Here is a 13,650-nt window from a genome sequence, read left to right as displayed (position 1 = left end):
GCATATTATTAAAAGGCTTTCTAATTCTGAACAAAAGACCAATAAAGACAGTAAAAACTATATTTTTATTCAGTGGAAAGTGGGATATTCAATCCTGACCTGATGAACCTAGAAGTATGAGGATTCCTCACAATCACAGTATTTACATACTCCACTATTCAGTTATCTACTGGCATGTAAGTGTTGGACTATGCTATTTCTAAACACTTTGCATAATAAAATAGTCACATAAAATTATTTTTGTCAAGATGACAATGTAACACAGTTTTGTGTTACCAAACCTGAGCTAGTCATTCAATATACACAAAGTGGTAAGAAATCTTCAAATAAACCAGTTTTTCTCTAAGTTGCCTGTATGTCCAGATTAAAATGGTGGTGCAATGGTGTCATGCAGGTGATGTACAATGTCTGTAGGGTTGATACAGTTTTAGTATCCATAGCATTTTGATACAGATGTTGTCTTAGAAATCCCTAGTACCACGTCCAGATAACTTTTTTTTTCTGTAAGACATAGTAGTATGGCCTGAAATTACAAGTGCATTTTGGTGTTTGTGTGTAGACCTTCCCATCTGATAGGGTATCCTAGACTAAAATTGGAGTTAAAATTAATAGTGATACAGCCACATGGTTTGACTCTATAGTGGAATTAGAACTGTGTGTATTTCCTGCAAATAACAGACTATAATGTTCCCATTCTTGAATATATTTGTTAAGTGTCATTTAACACATACTCCATATAGGGAATACTGAAAGTTTTTATTGGTTGGTGAATGATTGCTACCCACATTACTGGAGTTTTTGCTAATAAAATATGAAATCTCTGCCAGCCATCAAATGCTGGATTTATTTACATCCTATAGAAAAGACAGTTTCTGGTGTAGTTGTTTCCTAATTCACATATACAGATATTAGAGTAACAGAAAAATAGGGACTTTTTCAATGATATAAAGTAAACACATTTGGTTTTGATAAGCAAATCATTATTTTATTGAATGAATTATTTCCAGCAAGACCTGTAGTAGATATTTGAGAGAAGCATATTTTGTCCAAGAAGTATCAAGGCTTGTAAATGCTACAAGACACCAGCAATAGAAATAGAATTTTGTGCTGTAACAGACCTTACACTAATAAACTTTATTAGAAATGGGAGGTTACATGGGAGACTTAATTGACAGAAGAGTGGGAAGTACGGGCAGGAGTCTAAAAGGACTTTAGTATGGACTAAAAGCTATGTCAGAGGTATATCTTGTCTATTCAGATTGTATGTGTGGCAGAGTGGGATTCTGCTTATTAATGTATATGCTAAACACAGTGAGGTTACACACAATATTTTAAACTTAACAGAGATAGAACATTGCCATCTAACAAGTTGTAATGTACAAGATTTTAAAACCTTGATCCAGGAATGGGTTTCCAGATTACTTTAAAGATAGTAATTTTTGTATTATGCATTAATCCCTCTCAAGATTGCCAGTGTAAGATTTCTAGTAACAGTAATTTTAACTTTTTGAAGACCATTAGGAGAAACTAGTGCCAACAAAAAGTTTCTAATAAATTTTCTAAAAAAAAATGTATATATAAATAAAAAAAAATATATAAATGTGCCAGCCTGTAACATATATTAACAGAAAACCAGCTCCTACTTATTTAGGATAGTTTGTGCAACTCATGTAGTAACAGTTTTTTGGTTTGGTACTTGGCCAGTTTACAGTACACATCTTTTATATATATCACAACAGATCATGAGGTAATCTAATTCTTTATTTAATAATAATTAGGTCCCATAATGTAAACAGCTGAGAAGAGAAACTGAGAATAGTAGGTGTACCATTTCCTTTTTGGCCAAGGCACATAAGTTCTAACCTGAATTCTTTCTTTCCAGCAGTCTGTTGTAATCATGCACCCTTTTATTTGTAATTTACTTTTCATGGCTTTTTCTCAGCAATAAATTTATTGTCCTCTCTAAGAACCATGTGCTTTAAGAATGTAGAATTTTAAAAGCATGCTTTAGGAAATATTAAAGATTTTTTTACTTGAATACTATCCTTTATTTATAATAGAAGAAATAAGAGGAGGATTTTCAGTAAGTTCATGTGTCTTAGGAAAGTGTCTGGATTTTAGTGTATTATGTTCAGTTTCCATGTTGCAGAGAGGCTGTTGAAGTATGATGAAATTAAATTTATTTGGTCCTTCAAGTCCAGCTCCTATATATGAATACATCAAAAATTAAGTTGAAAATATTCCAATAAAATCAGTGTTTTTTTCAGCTGATTGGGCGCATGGGCGCAGTTTTGTTGTTACAGAATGACAGAATTTTTGTGGCTGGAAGAGACCTCTGAGATAAAGTCCAGCCTATGCCCTAAGGCTACCACATCAGCTAGACCATGGCACTAAGTACCATATCCAGGCTTTCCTTAAACACCTCCAGGGATGGTGACTCCACCACTTCCCTGGGCAGTCATTCCAATGCCTGGTCATGCTCTCTGTGAGGGGGAGCTTTCTGATATCCAACCTAAAGCTCCTGTGGTGCAGCTTCAGGCCGCGCTCTCTTGTCCTGTCACCACTATGAGAAGCCCAGCCCCCACCTGACTACAGCCTCCCTTCAGGTAGTTGTAGAGAATGCTGAGGTCTCCCCTGTTGCGTGAGACGAATCTCGCCGTGGGCGCGAGCTCGGTTCGCGAACAGAGTCAATCGAGCTAGTGTTGGTTCGGGTTAGTATCAGTGAACTAACTTCGGTCCGCCTCGCTCTGGAGCCTGCTCCGGAACCACACCCCGCCGATCCTGGGCATGCACCCCTGGGCCAGCCCCAACTGGGCACAGGTGGGGCGAACACTGTCCGGGCCCATCACCCGGCAAGTCCTGGCACCTGCTGCCTACACTCCCCAGAGTCTCCAGGTTAAACACTCCCAGCTCCTTCAGCCTCTCCTCATGAAACTTTCCCCCGAGTCCCTTCACAGCCTCGTTGGCCTCGTCCGGACCTGCTCCGGCACCTCAATGTCCTTCTTGAAGCGAGGGGCCCAGAACCGTGTTCTGGACTTGAGGTGAGGCCTCACCAGAGTTGAGTACAGGGGGACAATTATGTTCCTAGTACTGCTGGCCACCCTATTCCTGATACTAGCCAGGATGCCATCGGCCTTCTGGGCCACCTGGGCGCATTGATGGCTCATGTTCAACCAGTTGTGAAACAGTAGTGCAGCTCCCTCTCTGCCAGGCCCCTCTCTCTTGTTTCAGAACTTGAGGTTCCTGAAAAGGTTGGTTTTGTTCTCTTTCTATCTCAATCATTAATAGACTTCTAAATTTAAGCCTTTTGCATTTTTACTCTTGTTTCAGGTAATAATTGCCCTTGCAGAGAAAAACCGGTCCCACATTCCTTACCGAAACTCTATGATGACCTCAGTGCTAAGAGACAGCCTGGGAGGAAACTGCATGACTACCATGATAGCAACACTATCTATGGACAAAAGAAACATAGATGTATGTTGTTTCCATCTATTTTGAACAAAAATGTTATCACTTCTTTAAAGATACTGCTCTTCTTTAAAATACAATTTGTAGTTCAAGTATATATGCTTTTATTCTTATTAATTTAAAAAATGTTTTAATTTTAGTTTAATCCTGTAGGAAATTATAGCAAGATAAAGGCAAATCCTTTAGGAAATGTGGTTTTGTCTAAGAAATCTCAAGTCAAGCAGCAGCTGTGAAGCTACTTGCACCTAGTAATCAAACTTTTTTTTTCAGTTTACTGTGTTCTTAATGAATGAATCATTATGTTATGAAAAAGCATTTCCAAGAAATTTTCCACAGGACATATTGGTAAGATCTATAAGTAGATTATGAATCACGCTGAAAGGCTTGGCAGAACTTCTGTAGACTTCTTTGGAGTGCAGGTTTCAATGAGTAAGGTTGACAGCTGGAGAATTCATTGGATGGAGGGGAGAATTTGTGAGGTGATTTAGGATTTTTTGGAAATTTTGTCACGTCACATTCCATGGAGGTTCTTGTTGGATCCCACCAGGACAAAGTAAGGAAGTTAGGGAAATAAAGAAGTTATTGTTAAGTCACCACCCAAAGTTTTCACCTCCAGATCAAGGAATTGTTTCTTCTCAGCAGAGTCAACACTCTCCAGCTTTGTGGCCTCCCCTCAAAGAATCAAAGAATTGTGTCCTAATGTCCTTCAGAGACAAATGCATAATGCATCCTGCCCATTACACCCCTTCACCAATTTCATGCACTGGAATTATATGTAATGATGTTTTCTTCTCTTTATTTACCAAAATATGTCGCAATGTTTATACAGAATACACTGCTTAAAGCCATATTTAATCCATTTATAATCTATTTTCTTCCCCATTTTCCATAACATCAAAGCATTCTAACACAAAAAAAAAAAAAAAAAAAAAAAAAAATTAAGCCTGAGAATGTTTTGTGAAATACTGTGAAAAACATTATACTAAAACAGCATTATACTAAAACCATACTTAGTTGAAAGCTTTTTTTTTTTTTCTGTAGAAAATGGACTTTGTTGCTAAGTGGAAACAGATTTTTTTTTTTAGATTTGTAAACATGTAGTTAGGCAAGCATGTGTTAGAAATGCATCTGGGTAAGTCATAGGACTACCACCCTTTCATGTATCAATTCATCAGGTATATGTACCTCACACTGTTCCAGGATTCTATTTTGGCAATGTTTAGTCCAAACAATTATCCAGAGTAGGCTACTGACAATTTTCTTTTTGTTGCTGTAACATATACCATCTACAACACAGACCTTCTCCAAAAATAAATTAAAAATATATGAATAAAAAAGTCCCTACTCTGTTTTGTGCAAATCTGATACATGCAAGTAATACTAGGATAGTTGTTAAGTCAAGTAGTAAACATTAGAAAATGTCAGAATTAGTGGAGCTGCATAATTTTGATTTGTTATTCTGTGAGTCATTATGCAGTTATGTTTGGATTTATTTTTTGTTTGGCTTTTTTCCATTGCTTATGCATTTCATTCACAAAGGAAGCTCAAGACAGAATTCCCCTCCAGTGTGAATTAAAGTTGTATAATAAACTCAGCTTTCTTAAAGAGCAAGCTTTGTCTCTTGCAATGAAGAAGACAAATAGAATACTACCCTAGAGAACTGGATTGTATCCCTTCTTCTAGCAAAGAGTTTGTATACATAAGTAAATATTAGGAAATTGGTAGCTGTCAGCTTTGATTACCATTTTGATGGCACAGAACATTTTAAATGCAGTCTCATCATGTTTTGTGGTAGTTTGTCAGGTACTGTTGGAACTTCTAAGGCTATTGCATGATGTTTTCTATTCTTTGCACTAACTGAGAACAATTGCTGGGGTTTTATTCATTAGGTAGATAAGGTCTCTAGCAGGTCTGACATGTAAGTATCAGCTAATCTCAAAGGATGGAGCTGTACTTAGGGATCTCAGATGGGAGTGTGCACAGGTTATCACAGTTTCCTCCACAACCTCAGTCTTGTATCTTCTTTGGGTTTGGCTGGGTTTTTTTGGTTTGTTTTTGTTTGCTATTTTTTTTTTCTGATGTTCATATTCTGTCCTTCTGCACCTCATCTCATAAGGGTTTTTTTGTGGTACTGTAGTTCTCCTGTATCCCTCCTAGGTCCAAGTTTCCCAGCTTGTTTCCCATTTGTCCTGGACTTCCACTCTTCTTCCCTTCATCTTGCTTCCCAACTCCACTTATATATGCTTTTCTAGTCTCGTTTTCATTAAAAAAAAAATAGTTCTAGTTAATTTTCCCTTTTTCTCACAATTTAGATGTTTTTTACCCTCTGAGTAGTATGCCTGTAGTATCCTTTAGTGCCAGCTGGGGACTCATTTGCAGCACAGCTAATCAGGGGATCAACTAGGTAAATAAAAGATGGAGTATGATTTGGCATTTATGTATGTCACTATCATTATGATAACCTCATTTCCCTTATTGTCACTTTGGAATGCAAAATGGTAGAGTAGTTCTGTAAAAAATATATTAAAAAGGAAATTTAGTTCCATGACTTCAATAGCAGTCTGTTCTTACTTGGTGCAAAGCTAACTGACAATTTCCTTTTTTTTTTTTTTCTTCCAGGAATCCATATCAACTTGCAGATTTGCACAACGAGTTGCTCTTATTAAGAATGAAGCAGTTCTTAATGAAGAAATTGACCCATCATTGGTGAGTTGACTGGGAGAGAAGGAAATGAATTGCTTGTTTTAAGTTTTAATAATCAACTGCAGTTAAATGGTTGTTGAGGATTTTATACTGAATCATCTCATTAAATTGTTTTTATGTGCAATATTCTATTTTTCCATTTTTTTCTATAAAATTGTTGCTAATTTTTTTTTTATTTCAGACATAATTATAGTTAAATGGACCTTTATAAAGCCCCTAAAGGCTTCCTCAGCTCTTAGGGCATCTGAGGGGAAATGGCCACTTTAATTGTGGTTGCCACCTTCATTTAGGTTGCTAGTTTCTAAATCATAGTCACAGCTAGCTGGATAACCCTAAAACTCCTCAAAATCTACTAAGATTTTAGTAGGTTTAGTAGCCACTTGAAGACATGCTGCTCTGCTTAAAGAGTTTGTGTACTGAAATCTAAGAAACATAAAGATACACTCCTTCCTTGGGTTGGGTCCAGGGAACATTTTAGCTAGGAAGAAAGAAATCTGTAAAGTTACCATAAGGAAAAAGGAGAGATAAGTAAATGAGATGGAGAAAGCCATTTCCACACTGAAGGATTCAGCTAGTGCTCACATCCTGGAGAGCAGTGGAGGAGCTCTGCAGAATGGATCAGGGATTTAAGAAGTACAGAGAAGGACAGAGGTAATAATCCACATTGGTAAAAGACAAAGCACTGCCATATAAAGAAAGCAAATTTCTTCTTTAAATATGCATAACAAAAATATACTTTATTCTTTCCTTTAAAAGGTTTTATATGCCTCTAGCTTACTACATACCAGATGTGTTTGAAGATGTGCTCTGTGATATGTTCTACTATATTAAAAGACTCCTTTGTTCATTTATATATATAATGTAATTTTCAGCATTTCTTATAGAATTTATTTCCTTTGTAAATATTAATTGCACGTATTAGAACTTGACTAATTCAAGTATTGCCAGTAATGATAACTGCTGCATCAGCTGAGTTGCACACTGTAGGTGAAAGACTTTTCTGATTTGGGAAATGTTTCACTGAGGTTATGCCATGGTGACGCCATCTCTGCATATGTGGATATAGTAAATAAAGAATTGTGGATGCATTTCAGTGTCCTGTCTCTATGACAGAGGTATCAGATGAAAAAACAGTCAATGTTTTAAAAACAGGTTTTTTACAATAGGATTATAAATCTGATTGTAGCTTTTCACCTGTGAAGATTATAAACTCTGAGTTAAGTATTATAATTTTGTTTGCCCTGTAAGTTTTTATGTTATGTTGATTGCACTGTCATTCTTTATAGTGGGCAATATTCTTACTGTACTTCTAAATGTCATTACTAATTTGCAATTTAATTTCCTCTTGTCCTTGAAATTCAAAATGGAGATAAATTCTTGTAAGGCTTTCTGCTGTTTTCCTTCTTTTTAAATTATTTTATACATTTTTTTCTTTCCATATAATTTGCATCTGTCCTTTTTTTTTTTTTTGGCTTTCCTGTGTGGGTCTTCTAGTAGCAAATCATGCAAAACGTTTCTTCCATGGTCGCAGAAACTTATGAATCAGATGAAAAACTTGCAGGTTCCTGAACATTTACTGCATCCTGTGGAGATATACTCCACCGGTTTGGTATGTCTTGCTCTGCAGGATCATTTAGCAAGTAAAGCAAAAATAGACTTGTGAGAGTTAAAAAAAAAATCCCTTCTTGTGCAAAAAGGCAGGAGAAACACAAGTACCTAGATTTTATATGGCTCTCTGGTCATTTGTTGCCCATCTTAACTAACTAAAGTATATTCCCAAGGTGGAAACTATTTATTCAGGAAAGTTCTGAACATATGATTTCTTTCATAAAATCAAATGCCATTAGTTTGCAACATTTCTCATCTGTAAATGGAATGAATGCTTTTTAAAGGGAATGCATAATAGCCCTTGATATATCTGAGTAAAGTTTGTTCTGTAAACTTAATGTTTGATAATGGAAACTTCCCAAATATGGATATTATTGATGAGTTATACCCATTATGCTTATTAGGCGACTCATCTTTGAACCTCTCTCACTCATGATCCAAGGATTTGGTTTAAACAAACAAACAGTGTTGAGCCTAAATTAAATATCACCTCCTCTGGCATTAATTTAAAAATAAACTTAAAATACTGTGCCTCTGTAGATTTTAGTCTTAATAACACTTGAATATCTGTCTTTTATACATGTCCTGAAATTGTATTTCTGTTCTTGTCAAATTGAAATTAATCATGCTAACAAATTTGAACACTGAGCAGGGATGCTACTATCAGATCAGTTTCTGCTTTTTTACACTCCCACCCCAAATTTTATTTTAGTGGCTCAGTTATTGGCACAGGCAGAGTGGCACCAGAGTGAGGCAACCTAAAATCAGGTTAAAGTATTTGGCCTACTGTATTCTTGAAGCGCTCTTTCAACATCTGTAATTGACATTTTAACATCTTAATAGATTCTTAAATGGAATATTTTTAAGTAGCCTTTTATGTTTTACTGTAACAAATGCATTTCTGGTAAGTTTAGAGTTAAGAGAAATAATTATTTGCATATAGAATACTTTTTATTATTGAAGTAAAAATACCCATTTAAAGCTTGGGAAGTAATGGTTAAACTTAAACATTAAATGAAATAGAAAGTTTGAAGGAATTTTAACAGCCAGTGAAAATATGTCATTGGTTTCAGCAATTCTATTTCCAGAAAGTGCACAAAGACAAAAATGATTCATTTCTGCTCGAAAACATTATTCTCCTGGAAACTTTTGCACATAGAATCATATCTACCTACAAATACCATTGTACTCCTGATACATTTGAGCCATTTTAAGGTGGTGCATCATTATGATGAAAAATGATAAAGTATTTGAGAATTTGCACATTCATGTTTCAAACTTAGGGATTTGTATATTGTCCCAGCTTTGTAGAATTTGGCCTCATGAGGGTAATTATTTGTAAAATGTGTTTTTATACAGACATTTCAATGAACTGTTAGAATTTTAAAATCTAGTACAATTCTCAAAATCTCTTTCTCAGTCATTACTATTCATTAATTTTATTTCATTATGTTGATTTTACTATTCATTTGCTGTTAGGAAATGATGCATCCTAAAATTATATTAGGCTATAATTCTAATAAGAATGGAATGATAAACAGAAGAAAATATTAAAATGCTAAGAAATTGTTTCAGAACTCCTGTTTCTAAAGGGAAAGTTAAAAAAACCACCACTTTTGGTGTGTCCTTTCTCTAGCAAAGACATCAGTTCTATTTTAAATGTCTTTTCATTACTAACAGGCAGAACTAGTGAGTCAGAAAGCTCTTTTTATTACTTTTTCTTTTCTTTTTTTTTTTCTTTTTTCTTTTTTAATAATGTCTTAAACTCTTTCTACACAGCCATGTCTTCTGACACTTAAAATGTAGTTTGGCAGACCTGTGTATTTAAGACATTTGGATTGTTTAAAAAAAAATAATATATATATATAGTATTTCCCTAAGCTTAGCTTTATGATAAAATCAAAAACCAGTTATGAATTTGTAAGTGATGCTTGGTTTATGCCTTGCTGTTTGTAGATGATTGTCCAACTGAAAAAGGAGATCCAGGAGCTGAAGGATGAGCTGACACTGGTGACGGGCAAGCAAAGAACATCAGAGCTTTCACAAGAAGAGCTACTTCAGTAAGGGCTTTAATTGTTTTAGTTTTCTTTTGCAGTGATACTTTTCATCAGTTTCTTTGTTGGCATAAATACTTAAATTCATCTGAGAGTTTAAAGCTTCTCTGAGTGTATAATAAAGTGGTTAGGTGCCAGGTTAGAATGGCAGTTTTCCATGAAAAGCTGCATGAGGCTGCTGGCAGTGTTTTTGCAGCCTCAGCTTTAAGGAAGTGAAGAAAAAGCAAAGGATGGGAATGACTCTCAGATGCCAGACAGAAAGAAGTGTTGTATAATAGTGCAACAGTCTCTCTCAAAACTGAATATATGATCTGAGTAGAATTCAAGAAATATTCTTTGAGCTGAGAAGTATGCTACTGTAGTGTTAGGCTGACATAGGCCAAGAGAAATCTTGCATTTCTGGTATACAATTAATCAATGACTTAAGAGCCAAATACTCCCATTCAGTTTCTCCTTGAGCACTTCTGGGTAGGGAGCATCCACAATTTCCCTGGGCAACCTGCTCCGGTATCTCACCACCCCCACACTAGAGAATTTCTTCCCTATATCTAGTCTAAAATCTGCCCTCTTTCAGTTTAAAACCATTACCCTTTGTCCATTCACTACAGGCCCTACTAAAAAGTCTGTCCTCATCTTTTTTTAAGTCCTCTTTCTATACTGGAAAGCTGCTATAAGCTCTCCCAAGAGCCTTCTCTTCAGACTGAACAACCCTGTCCTGGGTTGGACTGTCAACATTAAACTGTGGCAAACCCCAACTCTCCCAGCCTGTCTTCATAGGAGAGGTGCTCCAACCCTCTGATCATCTTTGTGGCCCTCCTCTGAACTCACTTCAAGAGCTCCACTTGTTTCCTGTGTTGGAGGCTCCAGAACTGGATAGATACTCCAGGTGTGGTCTCAGAAGAGCAGAGCAGAAGAGGAGAATCACCACCCTTGACCCGCTGTCCTTGCTTCTTTTTATGTATCCCAGGATATGGTTGGCCTTTTGTGCTGCAAGTGTGCATTACTGCTTGTGTTTAGCTTCTCACCAACCAACACCCCCAAGTAATTTTCCTCAGTGCTGTTCTCAATCTGTTCTCTGCCCAGCCTCAAATTGTGCTTGGGATTGCCTTGTCCCAGGTACAGGATCTTGCACTTGGCTTTATTGAACTTCATGAGATTGGCATGGGCTCACCTCTTAAACCAATTGAGGTCCCTCTGGATGGCCTCTCTTCCCTCTGTTGTGTTGGCCACACCACACTGCTTGGTGTCGTGAGCAGACAAGACACGTGCACTCAATTCCACTGTGCATTCCATTGACAAAGATGTTAAGCACCTCTGGTGCCAGTGCTCACCCTTGAGGAATGCCACTGGTCATTGGTCTCCTTTTTAGACAGCAAGCTGTTGACCACAACTCTTTGAGTACAACCAACTATCCAATTCCTCATCCACCTATCAGTTGAATCCGTATTTTCCCAATCTAGAGACCAGAATGTCTTGTGGGACAGTGTCAAATGCTTTGCACCACTCCAGGCAGATGACATCAGCAACTATTCTGTCATGGGTTAGCAGTTTGGGTGGACCACACTCCTAGGGACAGAATTCCTCTCTATTCCCCCTGTGCCCCATCTCCTCCCTCCCTGCACAAAGGGAAGATAAAAGGGGAATAAAGACCTGAGACCTTAAGTTGGAAACTGAAAACAATTGGATACAGATTTACTAACACAAGGGAAATGTAAAGTATATCCCCACACAAGGGATAAAATAACAAAGAATACAAATATATACAAATATAAAATATGTACAAATATATATATATATTTATATATATACACAACCCAAGAGATATGGACTCTGGCCAGCATGTGGCATGCTGGTGGTAAAGCAAAGCAGCACTGCCAGCAGCAAGTGGGAAGAAAAGAGGTGGAGCTGCTGGCTTTCCTGATCTTTATAGAGTATGGCAGGAAGTGGGAGGGAATGTATACCTCCCAATGCATTCTGCCCCTCTCAGAGCCCAAAAGCCTTCCTTCTTTAGACCCTCCTGTTCAAACAATGACATTCCACCCCTTATTCCATTCCATTCCATTCCATTCCGTTCCATTCCATTCCATTCCATTTCTCCCCATACTCATTCACCCATCCAGGCTGCAGATCCTTCTCATGGCAGTTTCTCAAAGCAAGACAGATAGTACAGGGTCTGTCAGAATTCATGTCCTCACATGCTGCAAGCCCTTCCTGAGGCTCTTGGATGCACTGCTGTTATTCTGGGGAAAAAACACTTGCTCTTTCCTCATCCACCAATGTTGTGACTCTATTGTAACCCTTCATTTTGATTGGTTTGTTGTTTTTTTTAATTCAGAAACTATCAGACACCTGCAGCAAGAATAAGGAGCTAGGTAGCACTAGGTACAGATTGCTTTTACCCCATTAATCTGAGTCATTTTCAACGTAGGCAGATACCAGTGTAGTACTCTAACCAGAAACCTCCCCTCAGTTCCTACTGGGTTAACACTTCTTTATCATTCTGCCCCAAAGTATGGGAGTCAAACTCACCAAGAACGTTACAGGGTAACACTCTGAGAGTAGCACTCAATGTGACAAAATCAAGCCATAGAAAGGAAATTAAAGAAACAAGAAAAGGGAAATACCTTTCTTTTTCTTCGCATGCAAAATTAAATGCTCTTATTAGCTAGTTTCTTTTAGAACAGGACAAGTCCTTCAGAAGTTGAATGAATCTCAGTGACTTTATGAAAATATACTTAGGTAATCTAGGTATTCATTTAAAGATGTCCTTTGCTAATGCTATTGTAAAAATCTATCACATGAACTTTCCACTGTGGTCTTGTTTGCTGTTTAGTTTGTATAGGAAAGCTGAGGTTTTGGAAGTCATTTGGGTTTTGTAGGCTAAACCTTTGACTCTTAATTCCTGAGATGTCCTGCCTGATTTTGCCATGAAAATGGTGGTCATAAATGGGAATGGGTTCATAATTAATGAAACTTTCTAATATAAATATGCAAAAGAAAACTAGGAACATACCACCTGTATTCAGTTGCACTATAGTGTACATCTGAGAGGCTTTGTTTCAGAAATGTGTAACTAAACAGTCTACCAGTTTTATTTTTCCTCTTTATCTATATAGCACAATATATAGTGTGTAACATTCTCAGAAAATGTTGCTTCTGAGATCACAGCAAGGAATTTTGCATCCCATTCCTACCAGAAAGAAGCAGGGACAAGAATTTAATGAGCTACTGTCTGTAGCATGACACAAGGGAAATAACTTTCTAGGACATCATCTCTATTAAGGCAACAGAAAACTTGAAGTTTTTTAAATTTACCATTTATTTATGTTTATTCAGGCTCATGTAGCATGTGTATTCAGAGTTTCAGAAATGGCTTCTTTCTTGGGACACATTCTATGCAATTAAAATGCAGAAAAGAACTTCAGTGCTGCTGACAGTGATTAAGTACCTTTTCTGAGGATTAGTAGTAAACTAAAAGGACCTCAAAAAATTAACCGCATCACTCAAAAAATTAACCACATGTATTATAATAGCCTTGGTTGTTAATATAGACTTCAAATGGGAAAAAGAATTTGATATACAGTTTTTATTGGCTAGACTAGTTTCAAGCAGAGAGCAGAAGACACTATTGGAGAATTTCTATCATATAGGTAAGTCAGAATGGCTTATTGATACTATATGCTTTAACTGAATGGAATGATTTAAACAGTTCAATTGAGGAAAAATATTAAATGTCAGGTTTGATGAGTTTTGCATTTGTATATTTTCTTCCAAGCAGAGTTTTCACAGGTAAACAACTGATGCGAACTAAGCACTC

The 13,650-nt window shown here is 36.8% G+C and overlaps 1 protein-coding gene across 2 annotated transcripts in view; it reads left to right on the top strand.

The window, feature by feature from the left end:
• The window catches only part of KIF6 (kinesin family member 6), a 152,619-nt gene that overhangs the window by 40,732 nt on the left and 98,237 nt on the right, over positions 1 to 13,650 (top strand). For both annotated transcript variants that reach the window (XM_071739374.1, XM_071739373.1), the window contains exons 8-10: positions 3,331 to 3,474; positions 6,088 to 6,174; positions 9,736 to 9,839. In XM_071739374.1, coding sequence (XP_071595475.1) covers positions 3,331 to 3,474; positions 6,088 to 6,174; positions 9,736 to 9,839 — 335 coding nt within the window. The remainder of the gene's footprint in view (positions 1 to 3,330; positions 3,475 to 6,087; positions 6,175 to 9,735; positions 9,840 to 13,650) is intronic.

Source organism: Heliangelus exortis, chromosome 3 (genome assembly GCF_036169615.1).
Source record: "Heliangelus exortis chromosome 3, bHelExo1.hap1, whole genome shotgun sequence".
NCBI lineage: Eukaryota > Metazoa > Chordata > Aves > Apodiformes > Trochilidae > Heliangelus > Heliangelus exortis.
The sequence above is the reverse complement of the archived record's forward strand: the minus strand, read 5'-3'. Positions and strand labels throughout refer to the sequence as shown.